The 24616-nt window shown below is 40.6% G+C and overlaps 1 protein-coding gene across 1 annotated transcript in view; it reads left to right on the forward strand.

Annotated features, from left to right (window-relative positions):
- Positions 1-24616, forward strand: part of thsd7aa (thrombospondin, type I, domain containing 7Aa) — a 94796-nt gene that overhangs the window by 41473 nt on the left and 28707 nt on the right. Inside the window, 7 exon segments of the mRNA XM_089022822.1 lie at positions 6102-6257; positions 10352-10555; positions 12910-13104; positions 17587-17827; positions 19460-19575; positions 22717-22849; positions 23004-23107. Of these exon segments, the coding sequence (XP_088878948.1) occupies positions 6102-6257; positions 10352-10555; positions 12910-13104; positions 17587-17827; positions 19460-19575; positions 22717-22849; positions 23004-23107 (1149 nt within the window).

Below are 24616 nucleotides of genomic sequence, written 5' to 3' on the forward strand. Positions count from 1 at the left end.
TGCACTCAGAGAAAGTGTGTGTGGAAAAGTAGGCGCTATTCGACCATGTGGTTTGGTGTTCTTCCGCCGAAAACTATTCCGCCATGGCGCTCCGTGTGGTTTGGTTCGTTTGCCGAAAACTAGTTTGTCTACCAAGATTATATTCTTGCGAATTCAATGTTCATAAGGCGAAACGTTCGTAAGCTAAAGCGTTCGTAAGCCGAGGAAACACTGTAGTTGGAAAATTATATAATATAATAAAATCGTAATTTGTAGACCATTTACATTTCTACACTGATGGGAATGGACGTCTTCCGAAATCAAAGCCTTTGACCAAATCATGTGAATCACAGGCGGCTGCCCAACAACAGTGAAACCAACGGCTGACCGATCCTGTGACTCTCCGAAAAGTTGTCTGTGGCGCTCCGAGTGGTTTGGTTCGTTTGCCAAAAACTAGTTCGTATGCCAAGATTATATTCTCGCAAATTTAATGTTTGTAAAATGAAAGGTTCGGCAGCTATAGCGTTCGTAAGCCGAGGTATCACTGTACATATATGTACAGACTGTAGCTGTGTGTGTGTGTGTGTGTATAAAAAACCTCTGCTTCACAACTCTACATCTGCCACAGCTTGTGGCAGCCAAAATAAACACGAGGGAAGCTGAGCATTTGTTTGGCGACGACCTTCAAGAGGTAGGCGTCAAAAGCGCTTTCATCAGCACGCGTTTTCAAACAAGATGATGGGAGAACATCTGTGAAATCTGTCAGACAGTCAAAATAGTTGTTCAGGAGCTTTTACATCATCTGTTCAGTGTTGCATGTGTTACACGCACACACACACACACACACACGCACATGCGCACACACACGTATCTGAGCCATAACATCTGGTGAGTCGCTTTCTCATCCATGTCTGGACCAGAGATGAGAATTGAATTGGTTTTCCCGTTTTATTAATTGTGAGACGTCACCTACTTAATATATGCAAATATGCATGCAAAACCCATGCTGAGTCGACGGCAGCTGAAAAATCAATTGGTAGCGTCGCTGCTTTTACGGAGGCTGGAAGTGGCTTGATCGGATGCATGTGCTTATTCATTGACATGATAAATCTCAGTCCATCTGGGCAAGGAAGCACAACTGGCATATCCGACTGGAACATTCCTCACGTCATCTGCTTTCTACAAGCCACCCACTTTTTTTCTTGCAGTGTCACATTTCACATTGCCAATTCCAATAACGACATTGAGTTTCACACCTTCGATCATTGCAGCTATAAAGACTTGCCAGGATGAAATGTGACACCGTGTCAGCTCCACCTGCTAAGGCAACCTGCTCAAATGTGTGAATGTGTTTTAATTGGTTCCCAGACAGTGTGTAAGGCGAAAAGTGTATATGCCAAGAATTAATTTCCCATAGGAAACCATTAAAATGAGAATAATCTGTTCCCAGGTCCCCATAAAACATAATGTTATACTTTCTAATTTTCTAAGCCTTAAAACTACACAAAATAGAACTTATTTTACGTATAATAAATGTGCAATTGTATTATGATTAAAGAAATAAACTGTACTTAATAATAATAAAGTCGTTTTATTTACCTTTGTGACGGTCCTTGATGGCTTAATGGAATGGCGTGGCAGCTTTCATCAGCATGAAACATTTGATGAGGAACGTAGCCTTCTTCTTTCACCATCTTGAGGAATGATGCCTTGTGGGTGCTTTCTCTGTGATAATTTTACCTAGTTCTTCATCAATTGTGTTCTGATTGATGGGATAGTTTAACCTTGCAGTCTACACACAGCCTTTGAACTATCAAAGTTGAAACAAGTTTCACTGTTTTCTATCCATTTTCTCACTCTCTTTCTGTCGTCTGCCTGTCTCTTTAATGTTTAACCCATTCCCACTCACTGCTGCGTTCTTGACCAATCACGTGGCTTTAACCAAAGCCTGGGGGTGGAAAATAGAGGACAAAAACAAGTTGGCTGCCATTTTCTTGTTCGGAGAACGGGTTCGTGCTCGAACAACACATCACTCATTGTGGCGCTTCGTGTGTATCCCGAAAAATAGTTTGTATGCCAAGGTTAAATTTTCAGAAATTTAACGTTCGTCAACCGAAAGGTTCGTAAGCCTAGGTGTTCGTAAATCGAGGTGTCACTGTACATCAACTGGTCTTCTCTCGGACTAAGACATATCCTGCAACATTGATAGAAATGAAATAATTTCAAAAATAATCACACGAAAACTGGGGAAAAGATTATGAATAAATCCACAAAAAAAGTTAAAAAGTACCATTGAAGTTTCAAGGTACATACAGATTCTGTTATTCTAAGCAATGTCTTCTTTTTCAAGCAAATCCCAGCCCATTTCACGAGGACAATGTAAAACCACCTTCAGTATTTGTTGCAACAGTTTGGAGTTTTGGAAAGTGTTTGAGTGGCTGCCAGTAGTCCAGACCCGTCTCTCATTAAAAATGTGTGTAGCACCATATATTTAAAATGAGCAAAAACAATAAACTTTTCTTGTTTTATTATTAAAAAATCTCAGATTTTTGATGCATTCAATTGAATTAACTTTAAATTGAAAAATACTTTGCAAACCATTGTATTTCATTTTGAAATCCATTTTAACCTCCCAACTTCCCTGGAATATGAGCTATACTTACTTTACATTCATGTTGGACTTGTGCTTGCGTAAACGAAATAAAACACGTAGCAAAATGCTTGTTGCTGTGTGTCATGCTGCAAGGGAGAAATGTAATAGAAACACAAGCCACAAAGCAGAGAACAAATACAAGCGGATAAATGATAACAAAATAGAAGCCCTAAAATGGATACAAGATTTCTGGGTTCAAAGACACCACGTGCTTGTCGAGAATCAGAATCACAATCGGAAAACCTTTATTCGTCCCACAATGGGGAAATTTGTAGTCCACAGCAGTAATTTGAAAGGCGATGGGGTGGGGGGGGGGGGGTGAAATGATAGGAAAACAAGAGATTCTACGCATAGTAAAACAAATATATCAGCAGACTGAGATGTATACTGTAAATGTGCAAAACTGTTTCATAAAAAAAAAACTGTACATTGTGCAAGTATCAAGAAAGCTATATTGATATATGTAGCTGTATTACATCAACCACATTGTGTGATTATTGAGAAGCTTGACAGCAGTCGGTAGGAACGAGCGGCGGTACCTCTCCTTCTTGCAGCGCTGGTTCAACAGTCTCTGGCTGAAGGAGCTAGCCAGTGCTGTCAGGGTGGGCAGGAGGGGTTGGGAGCTGCCAGTGCAAGGTCTTTGCAAATGTCCTGAATTAATAATTGTCATCATAGATATACCTTTCCATTTTTCATGGGAAACCATGTCATTTTGAATAATTGATATAGCATACTGATGAATGGAGATGTTACTTCAAGAGTTCCACAATCTCTTTTCCTTGAAAGAAACAATCTCGCCACCGGGAAGAGCAAACCCCGAAATCGGGGTTGTAACAATTGTACCACGATGATGCCACTGAGCCTAACATGGAACGAAAGTTGATGTTTGCTCAGCCACCAGACTCAGGGGGAGTCGAATTTGGCAGCTGGAAGTAGAGCACAATGAAACCAAGACCATCTGGTGGACTGGCACAGTGTTACCTGGTCAAGGTTAGCACTTGACGACACGTGCACGAAGCACGTGCACGTGTTTTCCATTCATCAAGCTTTGTTGTGGCTGTATGCAGCTGTTTGACTGAACAAGAAGAAGAACAAAGGTTGTCGTCATCCAATGAAACATTCCTCTGCGGAAAATCAACCAGTCTGAGTAAGAAGGTGTGACATACAAGGTGTCAACGATTTGGAGTGCAATTACTGTCTGAACATCGGGTAAAAAACGTATTTACTGCACTATAAAGCGCCTTAATTTTCTTTAAAAGATAACCCTGCGCCTTATAATCCAGTGCGCCTTATAAGTGAGGTTATATTGAGCCGCGACAGTTGTCAGAAAGCTGATTTGATGCTGTCTATTCCTTGGATTGCATAAATGTTGTCCATTAATAAAGTTTGACTGGCGTAGTAAAGAAAAAACAAATAATATTAGTCCCACAATGGGGACATTTTCAATCTCCAGCAGGAAAATTGAAGGCGGTGGGGGTTGAAAAGAGAAACAAAATATCGCATGTATGAAAATAAATGTCTTGGAAAAAAGAACTGTACACAGTACATAATGCAGTATAACATCTAGATATCAGCATATGTGCAACTGGATAATAATAATAATAATAATATCATGTTATTTGTTATGTAGGTTTTTTTTCAAGACGGCGCCACAAGAGTGGCTGCCTTTCCAGCAGCTCCTGTATTTTGTTTTTCTACTTTCATTCCTTTCATCACTTTGCTGCTGTCAAATGTAAATTTCTCCACTGAGAGACTAATAAAGGCAAATCCAATCCAATAATATTAATACTACTACCACCACTACTACTACTACTACTACTACTACTACTACTAATAATAATAATAATAATCATTTAATTTAGAAGTGCTTTTCAAAACTATCAAGGTCACTTTACAGTCACAGGATAATCGATGAGAAGGTTTCTTCAGCCGTCATCTGTACAAAAGTGAAGGTTTCGGACGTTTCGCCTCCTATCCAAGAGGCTTCGTCAGCGAACTAAAGTCTGACTGGTCGTATCATTTATATATCCTTAGGGATATATAAATGGGACCACTCCTGTACGACTGAGAGCTTACACAGACTAGTCACAGGATAAGTGTTTTTTCTGTGGGTGGGCAGTGGCAGCTACACCGTGGGGTAGAACGAAAAACAAGTCTGAATGAAACCAATAAATGGGCTGACTCTGTGCTATGCATTGTCTTGACACTGTACAATTACATTACAGTACTGTTACAATTACTATTACAATATTGTAATAACAACAACAAAAACAACAGAAAAAATAACAAGAATAAGAATAATGGGCTATGTTTTGTCTTGATACTGCACAATTGCATTACAGTACTGTTACAATTACTATTACAATACTTTAATAACAACAACATCCATAACAATAACAAAAATAATGATAAGAATAAAAAGAAGAAAGTGCCAGGGATTGTCTTGATATCGTACAATTATAGTACAGTAGTGTTACAATTACTATTACAAAACTGTAGTCGTAACAACAACAACACTACTACTACTACTACTAATAATAATAATAATAATAATAATAATTAATAATAATAATATTATTATTATTATTATGACTATTATTATTATTGTGGACTATCATATACTAATGGTTTGAATCTCGCAGATGTAAAAACGTGTGGATTACTTTCAAAATTTCCACCACTATTTAAATTAATATATTTGTATTTTTAGTGGTTGCTCATTTGATGTGTTTTTTTAAAATACCTTTCACTTGTCCTGTTAAATGGCCAATGAAGGTCATGTCAAATGCACACCCATTTCACCGATAGCATTAAAAGATGCGCTTTGAGCCAAGAAGAAGGTAATTTACATCTGAATGTCCTGTTGTGGCACAGCTATAATGATTCATCAGCCTAACGACCTTGCAGAAAGTCAACCGGCGTTGTTCTAAGCCTGCGAGAAAGCTACCAACATAACATTTATGCTAATTTAAGAAATTAATACGTAATCACTGATGGCCAGGTGGAAACCTGGCTATTGTGGGTTTGGGAAATTGAAGTGTGGTTTACAGATCACATAAGATATGAGACGATATGATGCAATAAGATAAGAAAGCCTTTATTGTCGTGCAATGGATGAATTTGCAATTTACAGCATCGCAATTTGGAGTACATGCTAATTGGAATTGGATTGCATAAATGTTTATAAAATAGTGGGGCATATGTAGAATGACAATTTTAGGTACACTAGTTATACCAGTTGCATATTTTCTATCTATCTACCCATAGCTATCTCTCTATCTAGCTATCTCACTCTCTAGCTATCTGGCTAGCCATCTAGCTGGCTAGCTAACAAGCAAGCAACCTACCTATCCAATTCTCTCTCTCTCTTTCTCTCTCCCCCGTATTAAATGTTTGATTCAGCAACCAGTGAGGTGTATTTCCCCTGCCATGATGTGGTTTTTCTTTCTTTTTTTTTCCTCCCGTTTAGCACTACGGCCAGTGAACAGTAATCTGTGTGTTGGAATTCCTCCCAACACCACCCAGCTCTGCCATATAAACTGTCCGGTGGAATGTGAGGTATCATCCTGGAGTGCCTGGGGACCCTGCACCTATGAAAACTGCCAGGATCAAACGGCAAAGAAAGGTATCACTGCATCTGTGATAAATCTTCATGTCATTCTGATGGGGAATAACAAGTTATCACATTTAAAAGTTTCATGCTTAGTGGACATGTGTGACTCCAATACACAATTGAAGCACAGACAACCTGGGGTCAATCTGAGGTCAACAGACATAGCTCGTTAAACTGTCATCTTCATCTAGGAGATCTGGCCTCGGACAGAATTTAGGACCTGGGAAACTCCTTATCACAAGAGTAATTTACAACTTTAAACTCCTTCACAGGAAGAGCTTACAAATATTATCAGTTCATGGAAAAGACAATGTTTTATTGCTTACAGCTGTTCGTGCTTAGAACTCAAGAGGTGTGGTATTCTAATCAAGAAAACTATGTTTTACTGATGTATCACTTACATTTGCATATAATCTCAATAAATAGCTTGGCAGAGGGCTGCAGAATTGGATTGGATTGGATTGGATATGCCTTTATTAGTCTCACAGTGGAGAAATTTACATTTCACAGCAGCAAAGTAGTAGTAGTAGCAGCAATTCAGGCGTCTGTCATGAATGATTGCATCTCCTTCCGGCAGTAAAACAATCTTTCTGGGTTTAAGTCTTTGTCCACAGTGTCCGATCGAACATCTCTGACACATTCGTATATGCAAAACATCTGCTCTTTCCTGGGCCACAATTAAAATGGGCAAGTTTCTTGAGCATTTTTATGCAGATGTAGTAAAAACCAACTATACAAATAAATCAGAATCAGAAAGCCTTTCATCGTCCGACTACACAAGCCACACAAGCCACTGTTGCATTTTATTGTTTCACAAAACAAATCAAGCGAATGACTGACAGCATCCACCACAAGAAAATGGTAGAGTCGAGTTGAGTTGAGACGATTTCATGATAAAACGCCTTTCATCATCAGCATCAGCATCAGCATCTTCGAGGCTGGTGAAGAGTCATTGTTCCATCAGGGGCTTTAGATAGGCCCCTTCCTTCCTCAGGGTATTTTTTGATAAGCACATGACACCTCCAGAAGGCTCAACAGTCGCACCTGACACTCCAGGTATGCTACAGTCCCCTTTTAGTGATCACCTCGCAGTTCGGTTGGAATCTTTCATCTTAATCCACAGCAATTTAAAATGTATTAGCCACATTGCGGCAGCAGATAAAACACAGCTTGTGACAAGCGAGGGGATTTGAAACCACATTTTTTTCTTCTTCAGATCATGATGCTAGCTGCAAACAGACACAGTCTTCTTTTTTTCAACATCCTGGAACTGGGGCTAAAACTAGGGTGTCAAACTCATTTTTTGCTAGGGGCAAAGGACAACCGACACCTCCAGACAAGTTGTGTCCATAATTTGTAAAATCACTTCAAATGACTTCTACTGAGCGTCTTTTACAAAGATTCAACGCATGCATATAGCTAGATTTTACCTTTTAAGATTCGCGCTGAATATTCTGGAAGTCTTGTTTTGGAGTTGGTGACGATTCCTGACGTGATGTCGAATCAGGAACGCCCCTCACCGAGAAAGCGACACACAATGCATTTTGGCAGTGGCGTGCAGTCAGGGGAGGCAGGTGAGGCTGTGCCTCACCTGTCATCATGGAAATATCAAATGACAAAATAAATTAAACAGTTATATTTATTTCGTGATTTGTACTTTAAAGTTCATTTATTTCCATTTAACTTCACCATTTTTGGATTATTTTTTTTCAAAATCGCTGAATTTTCACATTTACCGTTCAAATACTAAGTAGAGACGAGCGGTGAGGCAGCAGCCGACTGAGCCTCACCGTGGATTGCGCAATCACTATGCTAACTGCTGGCTCGCTCTGCAGTGAGACCGCATTGCTGTCCCTCTCCATATCGCTATTATAGTGTTCCAAAACTTTTAGTATATGAACTAAATTTCTACACTTTAGCTGGTGTATATGATGTAGAGTCACTGTACTTTATAAACACTATACTACTGTTTATTTATTTTGATCAAAACTGTGTGCATAGGTGAGGCACACAGTTCTCCTGCCTCATGACAGGGGGCGCTGGTGATTACAGACATTCTTCTTGCTACTCCTTGGCTACAGAATAATAGAATTAGTAAGAGCAAGCTACAGTAAACAGTGAGCAAGATAAGTGCAACCATCCAGTCATTTTTTTCGTGTTGCTTGGCCTTATTTTCAGAATGGAGGATTACATATCTAAATTGAAAGAAATAGAGAGACTTTTAAAACTGAAGAAAGATAAGGAAAGCTTCTACAAAGAGGTTATTGATGCCTTTCTTCAGAAGGAGCGGCGCATTGACTTGATTTATTAGTTAAAGGTAACACGATAATCACGTGTTTTTTAATTCTTTTTTTATATGCCAGTTTACATAAAGAATGCTGACATGACATTTTAAACAAAACACGTTAACGGTTGTCAATCAAATGGTGAATAAGCTACTCTGGAGAGTTCATGTTTGTAAATCTGACTGTGATGACGTCAGTGCCTCACCAGCCATGAACCTCACAGCACGTCACTGCATTTTGGGTACCTGTTTGGTCTGAAAACTTTGTGTTGATCCGTGTTGATGGCGAAACTAAAAGAAAAACACATACATAACGCGATAGAGAATCGTTATGTGTTGCACCAAGACCACTATTTGATACTAGTTGACACAAATTCCCAGCAGACAAATCAGCCCATTTCAAACGGAGCTTGGGCGCCATCTTGTACATTTTCTGGGAGCTACATTGGAGTCCAGACGGCTCGAATTGATACGGAAGGACTTCTTTAATCGATTGCAAACATTTATGCTTTCCTCTTCAGAACTATTTGAATCATATTCATAAGTGGATGAGTAACAAGAAAGCATCTTCTCCCAATCTGAAGCCATTGTTTTGATTGTAGAGCAAGGCAAGACGTCCTGGCGTGATGTCATGAACAAGGGGGCGGGACCTTCTGGAACTCGCCATTTCCATTTTGAAGTAGTTTTGAGACACTAAGTCGTTTTTATTGGGGTTTTGCATTTGACTAAAAATATCAGCCTGCGTGTTTTGGGTAGTTTACATGCTATAAAACGTTTTTCTGATGTCAGTTAGGAGACAAAAAAAATGGTGTCGGTTGTCCTTTAAGGTTTCTCTCGTTGGCCGTTATGAATTTGGGGAAGCCCTTAGAATGTTTCATCCCCTCCACATATTAGAGCGCACAACAAATTGATGAGTAACTAACTAGTTCTAACTAACTAGTTCTCACTTTGAAGTAATAAAATAATGGCTATTATTGTGGTTGACCTGGGACAATTCAAAATTTGGGTTTGGACTGTAACACGCATCATGAAACTTTCGGAGGCCGAATAAAATGATGTGGCGGCCCAGATTTGGCCCTCAGGCCTTGACTTTAACACGTGTGGGCTAAAAAGTAGCATTTATGCTAATTCTGGCGCAGTGACACTGTCAATTCCTGTTTTGATTAACACACCGTGTCAATTAAATAAGTCATATGGATAAAATAAATAAATAAAACTAATTCTAAAATGATGGACTAATCAGCAAGACGCGAACCCACGATTCTTTCCCCAATGTTTGTGCATTCCATAACAACACAGCATTCCGATCAGCCAATTTACAACGCCGCAAGTCTGACTGCATGTCGATGACCGAATGGAAGCAATTCCTGATAACAGCGTCATTTTTGATGATGTATTCCTTTCGGCTCCATGGCTTTGAGCTAAATCCTCCATCGGTGGGTTGATGGACACTTTGCAATATATGTAAAGCTATAGTACCTGATTCAATAAAGCTTTTTAAGGGAGCATAAAGACAAATACTATAAATCAAAAGGCGGACAGGGCCGCCTCAACCCGAGCTCTGCAGGCGTCCTGAGCTCCGCTGTGTTATCTGGTTTGAGCAGAAGTGTGGATTAGGTGGTGAGTGACCTTGGCTACTTAACGGCTCCCCCATCCCAGGACCTGGATCAAGGGAAATTACCAATACATGGGTAGTAAAAACTAAAAATATATGTAAAACCTAGACCTAAGGACCAAAGGCCTAGTTTTAATAAATATTTTGGAAAGAAGGTGATTCTGGCGTGTTAATTTCACTCTCATGTTATTGCGTTTTCTTTTACAGGTTTCAAAATGAGGAAGCGGAAAATCATCAACGATCCAACGGGTGGGACAGGAAATTGCCCACATTTGGTGGAAGCAATACCATGTGAAGAGCCCAAATGCTATGACTGGCTTGTGGTTAAGCTGGAAGAGTGCATCCCTGATAACGAGAGGGAATGTGGACCAGGAATACGAAATCCTCAAGTTCAATGTGTCAACAGTGATGGTTTGTTGACATTTATCTGCGTTCTCTGCGATCATACCCTCACTCACACGGTGCCCTGCTAGCTGCTTTTCGTTAATCCAAATCAACACATGTTTTTCAACCTCTTCTATTGCCTGAAACTGTTTCTTAGACAACACAGAAACACCCTTAGCCACACGTAGCAATGGTCGACTTAGCATACTGGTAATAGGACGCTAAGTCACACAAACAGACACCTGGTTCGTTTTTTTCGATGATCTCCTTCTTCTGCTCGACCGTCATTTTCTTTTGTGTCCTCTTCGGCTTAACACTAGCCTGTGGGGTCTTTTTTGATCCATAATAGCAGAAGTACTCCACTCTATGACAAACCACGTCTGCACTCAAAGAAAGGTGGTGACGAAAACTAGTCCGCCAGCCACCTGTGTGGTTTGGTTCGTCTGCCGAAAACTAGTTCGTATGCCAAGATTATATTCACACGAAAAGTTCGTGAGCTAAAGCATTCGTAAGCGCAGGTATCACTGTATTTACTTCGTGTTTGGAATGTTTTTTCTTTTCAGCTATTTTAGACTTTAGATGACCTCAGAATTGAAGATAATTTGTCAGTCACCTGAAGCAGTTCCTAAAAATGGAAAATGCATCTTGAATTAGATAGACATCAGGCAGTCATTTTAATGACAGCCATTATCAATAACGGATTTGTTCTCCTCTCTTGTCGAGCGTCATCAGCAAGGACACCCTGCAGTTTCCCCTCAAAGCAACCTTATTGATCTCTTGCTGTCCCCTCCTGATGAAAATGGATCTGTTATTTCCCCCCGAGGTCTGTGTGAATGTGTCTCGTTCACAACACATGACATTCTTGCTAGCCTTGACAATGAGATGTCCACGATGCTTCAGCGATTGGATAAATTGAAAGCTTGCACATCTCACTCAATAATGGTTGCATTTGTGATAGAGAATGAGAAGTTATCATATTTAAAAGTTTCATGCTGTTGTATGCTTAGTCAACACTTGTGACTCAATACGCAAGTGTAGCATGGGCAACCTGGGGTGAATCGGGTCAACTGACACAGCAATGTAAACGGCCAGCCTCACAGCGGTCATTTACGACCTGGGGAAGTCTTTTATCACAGGGGTAATTTAGGACTTCAAACTCTTTTTCACAGGAAGAGGTCATTAGACAGCTTACAAACTTATCAGTTCATGGGAAACACAATGTTTTATTGCTTACATCTGTTGGTGCTCAGAACGTCCAGAGGCGTGGTATGCTAATCAAGAAAACTATATTTTACTAATGTATCACTTTAATTTGCATGTATTCTCAATAAATAGCTTGGCAGAGGGGCGCAGAATTCAGACGTATGTCATTGACGACTGCGTTTCCTGCCGGCAGTAGGGACAATGTTTTTGGTTCAGAGTCTCTGTCCACAGTGTCTGACTGTCATATCTCTGACAATTTGCTAATGGATTTATTTTCATGCCTCATCCAAGTCTGGCTTAAGGCTTGGTCTTTAAAGGACAACCGACGCCTCCGGACAAGTTGTGCCCATAATTTGTAAAATCACTTTAAATGACTTCCCAGAGCGTATTTTACAAAGATTCCAGCGCATATAGCTATATCTTATGTTTTAAGACTCGCGCGGAATATTCACGACGTCTTGTTTTCGAGTTGATGACGATGCCCGAAGTGACGTCACGGAGGGAACGCCCCTGACCGAGAAAGCGACACACAATGCATTTTGGGTCCTTTTTTTTCGTCTGAAAACACTATGTTGATCACTAAATTAGAAGGAAAACTACATAAATTACGCGATGGTCAATCGTTGTGTGTCGCAACCAATTGCAGTAACACGCATAAAGAAGGCGTAAGTTTACACAAATTCCCAGCGGACAAATCAGCCCATTTCCAACGGAGCTTGTGCGCTATCTTGTGCATTTTCTGGACGCTACATTGGAGTCCAGACGGCTCAAATTGATACAGTAGGACTTCTTTAATTGATTGCACACATTGATGCTTTCCTCTTCAGAACTATTTGAATCATATTCATAACTGGATGAGTAACAAGAAAGCATCTTCTCCCAATCTGAACTCTCTGAAGCCATTGTTTTGATTCTGGAGCAATGCAGTTTGTGAAGGAGTACCCTGGTGTGACGTCACGAACAAGGGGGCGGGACTTTCTGAATCTCCCCATTTTCGAGCTCATTTTGTGGCAGTTTTGGGACACTAAGTCATTTTTATTGGTGTTTTGCATTTGACTAAAAATATCAGCCTGCGTGTTTTGGGTATTTTAGATGTTATAAAACATTTTTCTGATGTCAGGTATGAAACGAAAAAATGGTGTCAGTTGTACTTTAACGTGATACCTTTTTGTCACCAGGTGAATATGTGGAGAGACAACCCTGCCGTGATGCCATCCTACCCATGCCAATAATCTGTGAAGTGCCTTGCCCAAAGGATTGTGCCCTCAGTACTTGGACCCAGTGGTCCCTCTGCTCCCACACCTGCTCTGGAAAAAATACAGAAGGCAAGCAGACCAGAGCTCGGTCCATTTTGGCCTACAATGCAGGAGAGGGTAAGAGGATAACGCTCGGAATGTAATGTATCTTTTTAAAATCAATCAATAAGGTAACTTAGTTACTTTTTACAGCAAGCCTTTTTTAAATAGTTGATAAAAATACACATACAATATGTTTCTACTTCAATTTCAAAGTGAATTTAATTTACCACCTTTAGCATTGCGCTACATATGTCTTCTGCTAGCCCAAGTGCAATTTTGTTCAAGCGACGGGCAAGCGACGAGCGTAATAATAATAATAATAATAATACATTTCATTCATCAGTGCCTTTCAAAACTCTCAAGGTCACTTTACAGTCACATGATGAGTTTTTCTGCAATGGTGACCCCGTTCAACCGGGAATAACTCAAATAGATCAAGTTAGCTAGCTAGCTAATAGATGACTAATAAAAAAACTCGCCTTCTTGTTTCCCTGAGATGACCTCAGCGTTAGAGTGGAAAAACAAAAAATCAAAGTCCAGAGGGACGTCACTCACCAGGTCGTCCAAAAATGGCCGCTTTCTGGCAGCAGCCTAAAGTAAGAATTCATGTAACTTTTTAGTCGCTGTCCACCACCCACCCACACACTTTCAGTCCCGACCCATCAGTTGGTGATCACTGATGTAAAACATGCTGGAATTATTCACATAACAGTGTGTGTTACAGGTCAACCTTCTAGTGCTAATGCTAATAACAGGATCGGACATGTTCTTACCTTGGTGGTCTGAAGGAGAAGGGGGTATGGTGGTGGTGGTGATGGTGGTGGGAGGGGGGCAACAGATGGTTTGCGCCTGTCTCGGCAGTGCTCCCAATTTTTTTTTGGGCCCCACAATGATGAGAACAGCTATTTTCACACTGAGGGAACAAGTTGTGCGACATGCTGTTTCTGGCATGTTCACACCAACAAAGTCGATTTTGGATTAAGGAAGTATTTCAATTATGACAATTGGATTGGATTGGATTGGATTGGATTGGATATGCCTTTATTAGTCTCACAGTGGAGAAATTTACATTACATACAAATTGACAGACTGATACACATTTGGCTTCATCACTTCCTGAACTGAATTTCGTACATTCGGAAACATCAAGAGCGTTCATCATAATTTCGAGACTGATTCGGTTTTGCTAATATTTTGTTGAACATTTTTCATCAGTTACTGAAAACTAGCAGGGACAGACATTTTTCAACAGTATATGTGGGAAGCCGTGCGTATTTGGGTCAGCAGAACAACACAGTAATAAAGTACAATACGAAATGATAAAAATGACACTAAAAGTTATCAGATTTATAATTGAACTGTAAGCAGTTTGGTATATAATAGTATTCAATAGAAAACGTTCTTTAAAAACAACAGATTGAAATCGTATACTATTCTGTCGAAGAATCCTCGCATCGGCCATTTTGAATGTGTTTTGATTTACGACCGTTTGACTTACGACCGGTTTGTCGGAACGGACCCGGCCGTAACTTGGATGTTCCTTGTACTGTATATATACAGTGAGACCTCAACTTACGAACTTAATTGGTTCCCAGACAGAGTGTGTAAGGCGAAAGTTGTGTATCTCAAAAAAAAATTCCCATAGGAAACCATTAAAATGGGAATAATGCGTTCCCGGGTTTCCATAAAATATACTTTTCAACTAAATAAATCTTAAAACTACACACAACGTAGCTTATTCTATGTATAATAAATGCGCAATTGTATTGTAATGAAATAAATACACTGCATTGTATCATAAAGTCACTTTATTTACATTTGTGATGGTCACTTATGGCTTGATGGAATGGTGTTGGAGGTCGAAGGTCGAAGGTCAAAGGGAATTGCTGTTTGGAAAGAGAGGCACATTACATGAGGACTGTAATTAAAGAAATAAACTGTGCTGTAAAATGAAGTTTTATTGACCTTTTTGATGGCCGTTGATGGCTTATGGAAGGAGAGTCACCTTCCATAAGGACTGTTGGTAACTTAACCTCCGGTGTGGCTTCTCTTCTTTTATCTTTGTAGACTCCTCATCATTTTTGCTGATTAAAAACCTCTTAATTGACACCTGTTACTTTCTGACTTGTAAGGTCTTACGAAGCTCAGGCATCACATTATCGTTCATCATGTTGATGATTGTCATAGCCACAGTCTTTTCTGAATGGAACTGTTCGGGAAAAGCCTGCACAGCATTCCACTTTGCCAACATTGCCTTTATTATGGCGTGAATTAGCCCTGCTTTCTAGCATAAAATAGCTTTACTCACGCTGTCGCCAGATAGCTGCTTTTCGTGAATCCAAATTAACAGAAGTTTTTCAACTTCTTCGATTGCCCGAGACCGTCGCTTTGAGAGCACAGAAACACCTTTTGCAACAGACGCACCTTTGATGGCTTTTCTGTTCCGGAGAATGGTAGCAATGGTTGACTTAGCATAGCCGTACTCGGCCACTAAATAACACAAACGCACACCTCGTTCATGTTTCTCAATTATCTCCTTCTCAGCGACGGTGATTTTATTTTGTGTCTTCTTGGGCTGAACACGAGCCTGTGGTGGTTTTTTTCCGGTCCCATCATCGTAAAATTATCTGCAAAAAGCTCCAAGTAGGCGATCGACGTGTGCATTCAATGAGAGGGGGTGTGCAAAGTAGCGCCGGCTGCAGCGCTCTTCGGTCGTGTGCTTCCGCCGAAGATCACTCCGCCAGATCCGAAGGTCGTGTGCTTGATGGACCAGCCGTGGTGGGTGTGTATTATGAAAATAGTGCTTATTATAAGGTTTAATTGTCATAAATTTGATGTTCGTAAGATGAAAAGTTCGTAATATAAGATCCGAGTTATAGTTTATGTATCCAAGTTATAGTTTGTGTATGTATTTATTTTTTTTTACTTTTGGCTCAGTGGTTTAATGGGTTGAATTGATTGAAACTCAACATTCCCCCATATGAATTTATATCGAATCCTATTAGTTTATTTGTTCATGTAAATTTGGTCGATTCTTCTTATTGTTGTTTTTTTATATTAAACTAATATTATCTAAATAAACAAAGGCTCATTCTGAAGGAGAATACTGTACCTGAAACAAATCTTCTGAATAAGAGGACAGCCCGGTCAATATGCAGCTCATCAACGATCCATTTTGTTGGAATTGTAGTGTAGATTGGATTGGATTGGATATGCCTTTATTAGTCTCACAGTGGAGAAATTTACATTTCACAGCAGCAAAGTGATGAAAGAATTGGATCTTGGCTATATCTCACGTGGAGCCTATAAGAGGGAATTTTACATTTGTCTTTTTTAATCAGCACATATTACCACAGCGGTGTGAGTGGGCTATGTATTAATGAGCTCCCCAGCTGATATATTTCGAACTGGTGAAATATAATTATCTCTCATGCAATTTTTTTTTTTCCCATGAAGGACATTTCACAGAGGTCAGCCATCATTTTGGTTAGGCTTTCTCTTGTCCATCAGTGATGGACTATAAGATGTCATTCAGTTACTTCAGGGGGTGTGCAGTGACGGGGGGGGGGGAAGGTGCGGTGTAATGGCTGACCAGCTCCTCAGGGTTTCTCTGGTCCAAAGGTAACAGTGGCCACTAATGACATTCCTTTTGTAGTGAAGAAGGTCACATCAAATGCACACCCCACGTGGGACCATATTAAGCTTCCAGGTTTGTGTTGACATTCAGCTCCAGGGGAGCTGGGGGTGAGGGGCATCTTATCTCTATCAATTTTTCCCTAGGGGGAATAAAAAACCTCCATTGTCAGTTTCTTGTTCCAAAGAGGTCAAAATCAACAAAGAGTTCATCTCTAGCTGCCTTTAGACACACACATTGTGCTTGTTTGTGCTCGAAAGGAACGTGATGGTCAATCGTTGTGTGTCGCAGCCAATTGCGGGATCACGCATAAAGAAGATATAAGTTTACACAAAATCCCAGCAGACAAATCAGCCCATGTCCGCCATCTTGTGCATTTTCTGGGCGTTACATTGGGGTCCAGATGGGTCGACTTGATATGAAAGGACTTCTTGAATCGATTGCAAACATTGATGCTTTCCTCTTCAGAACTATTTGAATCATATAACAAGAAAGCATCTTCTCCGAATCTGAACTCTCTGAAGCCATCGTTTTGATTCTGGAGCAAGACAGTTTGTGAAGGCGTGACGTCACGAACAAGGGGGCGGGACTTTCTGAATCTGCCCAGTTACGAGCTCATTTTGTGGCAGTTTTGGGACACTTTAAGTCATTTTTATTGGTGTTCAGCCTGCGTGGTTTGGGTATTTTAGATGCTCTAAAAGTTTTTTCTGATGTCAGTCAGGAAACAAAAATATGGTGTCGGTTGTCTTTTAAAGCTTTCCAGCCATTCTTCTGCTTCCCTGATTGCTGCCCGCGATTCGTCAAGTTGTTCAATAATGTCATGATGCTTTTTGTAAAAAGAAAGTGAACAGTTCTTACAATTGTTGACTCTAACCGGCTTCCAAAGACAAAGATAAACTGATGCTTGACGTGTGCTTCCATAGGTGGAATCGTATGCCCCAATATCAGCGCCCTCCAGGAGGTGAGGGGGTGCAACGACCACCCTTGCACTGTGTACCATTGGCAGACGGGCCAATGGGGACAGTGCATTGAGGACTCCTCCGTCCCAGTCACCAACACGTCTATTAGCCGCGCACGCCAAAATGATTCCTCATGCTCAGTCGGAATGCAGACTCGTAAAGTCATGTGTGTCCGGGTCAACGTGGGCCAGGTTCCTCCCAAAAAGTAAGATACCCTGGAATCATGCACTACATTTGTTTGTGTGTGTCATTTCATTTTTGCTGTATGTACTGCACAATTGTTATTCATGTGATGGCATAGCGCAGGCAAAGTTTTTTGCTTGGGGGGGCACATTCATTCCAAAAATTTGGCAGGCGCGCTGGGTCACCACAAGATATGGCACATCTAAAAAAAACTGCATGTTTCTCAAGACGCATAAATTGTACACTGTTCAGCATGTTGCACAATGCAATGTTGGCGTTGCGTCATCTGCTACAAGCCACGTGAACTCTTTTGTCCACAATGCTTTTCATGTCCGTTTCCGCTTTGTAGCGTCATACATTTTGTTAGCTTCTTTTGAATCTTTCTTCTGGGCCTGAGGTTTGTTTTAAAAGGCAAAAGTCAAAGTCAGCTTTATTGTCAAATATGCTAATATGCATGACATACAGCACGGATGAAATGACTGTCCTCTCGGACCCAGCGTGCAAGGCACTTAGAATGACTTTAACAAACATAATAAACATGAAAAGGCCAATTTGCCGGGAGAGCTTGATTCCTAACCACTTATCCATTTTTCTTGTGTTCTCTGTGTGTCTACTTTGGAAAATGATATGCAAATGCACCCGGAAGCACAAAGTTATTCGATGCAGGTTTCTGATTGGCTGCCGAGTATGCAAATTGCCAAACAAACCGGAATTCTAAAATATCCAAACTGAACGAAGATTTCGAAATCGGAATAAAGCAAATGTTGGATTTGAAAAAAAAAAAAAATATATATATATATATATATATATATATATATATATATATATATATATATATATATATATATTTTTTTTTTTTTTTTTTTTCTTCAAAAAGTTGTCGGCCACCCAGGCGGAGACATTCTGTAAATTGTATGCCTGACGTAAAAGTTGCACATCACGGGCTTCCGGGCAGACGTTATTTCAGACACTGCTTTTAGGTGCGCCTTAACCATGCGAAATATACGGCACAATGCACGTGGATCATTTTGGTTTTTTTGTGTCAGTAAAACACGCTCCCTCTTAATACCCACCCTTATTTTAATGTCACACTATCATTCTCCCTTTCTGGTTAGTCAATGCCACATTATAATATATTTATTTATTTATTTGTGTGTGTGTGTGTGTGTGTGTGTGTGTGTGTGTGTGCCATGTTGTTGCGGCAGAGACAATTAGCTCCTTGCCAACTGTGTTTAAACATCCGCTTCTAGTTCTTCTACGAAACTCCCTCCTGGGACCGTGGATGATGTATTTAATTATTCGTCATAAGGTATTATTTTGGCAGCAGAGCAGTTCCGCTTGAGCAAACCCACCAGCCCCCCGTGTGGTGTATGGAAATGACTCAATGTTGTTATTTTGGCACCATTTTCCAGATTACAGCTCCATGCTGCATGGTGAATTTGTATCACAGGATGTCAGCGGAGTCTGGGGTGGCGGGGCTTAACCACCTGTGACCGCGATTAGAAGACTCTCACTAAAGAACATGGAATTTTATATATATAGAGAGAGATAGATAGATATACTGTAGTTTGCCATCAAGTGGACTTCCACGGACACTCCAGTTGTTTTGGTGAGTGACTTGTCAATTTTGTTGTATTTGTTGCCGTTCTTTCAGGTGTCCAGAGAGCTTGCGTCCAGATACAGTCAGGCCCTGCTTGTTGCCATGCAAAAGAGACTGTTTGGTCACTCCATACAGTGACTGGAGCCCGTTCCGATCAACATGTCAAAAAGGTGATTTGTTAAGTGGCATGCTATTGCAAGAAGAGAGATAAATACAGGAGATACAGTGATACCTCGGTTTACGAACGAACCCTTGGCTTACAAACTTATCTGTTTACGAATGTTAAATGTATGAAAATTTTACCTTGGCATACAAAGTATTTTTCAGGATACACACAGAGCTGCCACAATGGGTAATGTGTCGTTCGCGAACAAGCCCGTTCTTCTAAAAGAAAATGAGAGCCGGCTTGTTTTGCTCCTCTATTCCTCACCCCCAGTCGTCGGTTAAAGCCACGTGATTGGTCAAGAACGCAGCAATGAAGGGGGGGGGGGGGGGGTTACAGACAGACAGAGATGAAGGCATTCTCCAAAAAAGAAAATGGCTGCCGACATTTTTTTTGTCCTCTATGCCCCGCCCCCAGTCTTCGTTTAAAGCCACGTGATTGGTCAAGAACGCAGCAATTAGGGGAGATGGTTTAAACATTAAAGAGACAGGCAGACGACAGAGAGAGTGACAAAATGGATCGAAAACAGTGAAATTTGGACTCGTTTCAACTTTGATAGTTCAAAGGCAGAATATAAACTGCAAGGTTAAAAATCCCATCAATCAGACTCCTCAAATAACCCGCACAAGCCAACTGTACACTTGATGCAAAAAGCTATCAACCCAGCTAAACAAAACACAATTGATGAGGAACTAAGTAAAATTAGAAAGAAAGAAGAAGGCTATGTTCCTCATCAAGTGTCTAATTCTGATGAAAGCGGACACTCCATTCCATCAAGCCATCAATGACCATCACAAAGGTCAATAAAACGACTTTATCATACAGTACAGTTTATTTCTTTCATTATAATACCATAGCACATTTATTTTCCAGACAATAAGGTCTATTTTGTGTAGTTTTAAGGCTTAGAAAATTAGAAAGTAGAAAGAAAGTGGAAAATGATGTTTTATGGGGACCTGGGAACGGCTTATTGTCATTTTAATGGTTTCCCATGGGAAAGTATTTTTTGGGATACACACTTTTTGCCTTACACACTCTGTCTGGGAACCAATTAAGTTTGTAAGCCAAGGTATCACTGTACCTTGTTTTCCGGACTCTAAAGCACTCCCCCGATGAATGACACGTTTCAAAAGGTTTTCCGTATATAAAGCACATTACATTATAAGGCGCGACACTAGAGGCTGAGGTTCCATAATGCACCCATGAGACGCTGTCAACAAAACAGTCAGATTTTGCCATTTCGTTTTTTTTTTCATATCAAATACAAAGATAGAAATTGCATCATAGCATAATGTGTGGTGTTTTCTCCAAATTTATCAGCTTAAAAATATTCCATGATTATATCACAATACAACAAATATCATTTTGAGAGATTAGCAATTTGCCTTCTTTCAAATTTCAAGTTCCTTCGGGGTTTTCATGAAATATTTTGGCCTTGACATTTTCAGAAATCAACTAATTTTGAAATTGAGAAAAGAAATTCCACCTTGCAAAGTAATGTTAAGGGATTATTGTAATGGTTTTAGATCTCCCATCATGGACCGCCTGCTGTAAGTACTTACGAGACCTGTTGCGCCTCAATATTACTTCACGTATAAGGCACATGGTCATCTTTTGAAGAAAATAAAGGCCTTCTAGTCCACAACATATGCTACATTATTTTGGTCAAGGCAAACTCATAGTGATGCTTAAAAAGAGCTGCGTCGTCAAAAACAATGATTCTTCAATTGCCAGTTCCGACTCGTGGGCTACAAAAAATGCATAAACATTTCAATCGTTCAGCGTACAATTTGAACAATTTGAACAATTTTGTCAATGCAAATCAAATGTTACTCTTTCCAAAAACATACTCTGATTTAATTCAGCTTCTTTCCACTATGTGATAATAATAATTAATAATAATTAATAATAAATAATAATAATTAATAATAATAATAATCTCCTCTTCTTTTCCTTTCGGCTTTTCCGCTCAGGGGTCGCCACAGCGAATCAATGTCCAGGTTTGATTCGCATATTTGTTTTGGCAAAATTTTTTACGTCGGATGCCCTTCCTGACACAACCCTCTGTATTTATACGGGCTTGGGACCGGCACAATAAGACACTGGCTTGTGCCCCCTTGTGGCTACATTAATAATAATAATAATAATAATAATAATAATATATATCTCATCTCATCTTCCATAGCGCTTCTTCCTCATTAGGGTCGCGGGGGTTGCTGGAGCCTATCTCAGCTGTCTTCGGGCACGAGGCGGGGAACACCCTGAATTGGTTGCCAGCCAATCGCAGGGCACACAAAGACATACAACAGTCACTCTCACACTCACACCTAGGGACAATTTGGAGTGGTCAATCTGCCTGCCATGCATGTTTTTGGAGTGTGGGAGGAAACCGGAGGACCCAGAGAAAACCCACGCGGGTCCGGGAAGAACATGCAAACTCCACACAGGGAGGCCGGACCGGGACGCCAACTGGCGACAAGCCAGTGTGCTAACCACTCAGCTACCGGGCCGCTATATATATATATATATATATATATATATATATATATATATATATATATATATATATACAGTAAAGTCTCGTTATATCGATATTCAAGGGAGTCCGAAAAAATATCGATATAACCGGGACTATCGATATATCCGACCCTGTTTGCATGTAATTTTCTCCGTGCGTGCATAGAAATAGTATCGATATAACCGGGACTATCGATATATCCGATATCGATATAACGAGACTTTACTGTATATATATATATATATATACACATACATATACACATATATATATATCCCTCTTCAATTGCTGCTGTGGACTGCAAATTTCCCTATTGCGGGACGAATAAAGGTATTCTGAGGTCGGATATATCGATAGTCCCGGTTATGTCGATATTTTTTCGGACTCCCGAGAATATCGATATAACGAGACTTTACTGTATATATAGGAGGAGGGGAGGGCGGTGGGTGGGGGGATTTTGTTTGTACATCATAAGTTGAAGGCTATTTTTTGAAGTGTTTCTTCCGATCCATTTTATAATAAGACATCAAACTGTGACTTGCCTGTACAAAGAGTAGGAGGAAGAAGAAAAAAATCACAAGTACTGTATTCGTCAAAGAAAATAGAATCTCGCCATTTGGTTCCCCGCAGCTGATAAGACGAAGAAGAAGCAATACCGAAAACGCCTTATCATCCAGTTACCAGCCAACGGAGGTCAAGAGTGTCCAGAAGTACTGACCCAGGAGAGAGAAAGTGATGCTCCGTCTGTGTGTCCAGGATACAGGTAAATGTCCTTTTTTTGCAGATCCATCAGAAATCCGACCATTTTGCGAAAATGTTTGCACGCCTTAATTGAGACGTTTTTTTGAGATGTCGTGTGTCTGTGATGCTGCACTAGCCAGCCAGTTGTTGTATCCTCACCTCACCTCTTTCTTCAGATGGAAAACGCATAAATGGCGACGATGTCAAATGGTTCCATGGTCAGTTCGTCAGGACAGCCCTGGAGCTCAGGAAACCTGTGGAGCAGGCCTGCAGGTTCGAGGTGAGGACGCGCAAGTAGACACGCACCAGGGTTTTATATCATCATGCATTTCATTTAGGAGCGCCTTTTAAAACTCTCAAGGTCACTTTACTGTCACAGGATAGTTTTTCTGTCGGTGGACAGCGGCAGTAACTCAAATAGATAGAAAGCTAGCTAACGGATCGCAAATAAATAGCTAATATCCAGTAATGAGGATGTGCGGGAAAAAAAAATATATTTTTGGCTATCTAGCTGGTTAGCTATTACTTATCCAGCTGGCCAGCTATTAGCTGTCTAGCTGGCTGGCTGTTAGCTGGCTAGCTGTTGGCTATCTGGCAATCTATTAGATACTTATTAGCTATCCATTAGCTAGCTGGCTAGCGATTAGCTGTCAAGCTGGCTGGCTGGCTGTTAGCTGGCGAGCTGTTGGCTATTTAGCTATGTATTAGCTATTTATTAGCTATCCCTTAGCTAGCTTCCGTTGTTTATGATAGTTTGGGATTTTTCATTAATGTTGGTTACATTCCTTTTTTTTTTCTTTTGAACTTGTTTTGTTTATTTGCTTTGTTTTGATGAGATTTTGATCAGGGTTGTTTGTTTGTATTTTTTATTTGTATTTTGTATGTCGGTTGTCCTTTAAGTTACTCTAATGGTTTGCCTAGAAGAAAATGTTTACAGTACATCTCTTATTTATTCTATTTTGAAAATTTGAAGTGGTGCTACATATTTTAGCGAGCGTCAGGGAATTAGCCATGTTTGATTTGCTTTCGCGGGCAAAGTAAAAGGGTGTGGTGGGTCATATCTGTGTCACGTTCCGAGCGAGAGTGACGGCGGCTGACTCGTCGGAACGAAGTGGAATGTTTGGGATCCCAAAACAGACACGTACTACCCAAGCAGGATGTTTATTCACAAATAAAGAAAACACAGCGAGGAAGAAGGCAGGGGGTGATCCGACCCGCTTACTACGCCAGAAAACAAAAGGCACACGCGGGAGGGTGCAAAATGACGCAATCCCGGAAGATGACTTAAATTTACGGGACGCGGGGAGAATACCTCGGACCGGATAAACTCGCGCATCGAAGGAAGAGTCCAGGTACGTTAGAGTGGCGAGGTAAGTCAATCATCCGGCATTGACGAGGTGACCGCGACCCGCATAAATGCCCCGTGTCCGTGATTAGAGAATTGACAGCAGTAGGAGGGCGGCCGGCCGGCCGGGAGAAGCAGCCCAGCCCCTGCTGTCAACTGTCACGTGACAATCTGGCCTTCGGGCCTTGACTTTGACACCTGTGAACCAAAACACGCATTTCCTGCATGCCCACCAAAAACATTACGAGAGCAATTCTGATACTATAGTTCCTGTTTGATGCGTTTATATCAGCCAACTGCTCCCTTTGCGATGACTTTCTGAAGAAGACAGTTCCCATGCAGAAGTGTCGCTTCTCATCTTCGTCTTATTGACCCTGGCATATCAAATTTGTTCTTTAATTGAATGATACGCTTCCTGCTCCACCACTTTGACGCCTGTTATTA

This window comes from Hippocampus bargibanti, linkage group LG20, assembly GCF_051943395.1.
Source record: "Hippocampus bargibanti isolate YZ-2025 linkage group LG20, ASM5194339v1, whole genome shotgun sequence".
NCBI classification, from domain to species: domain Eukaryota; kingdom Metazoa; phylum Chordata; class Actinopteri; order Syngnathiformes; family Syngnathidae; genus Hippocampus; species Hippocampus bargibanti.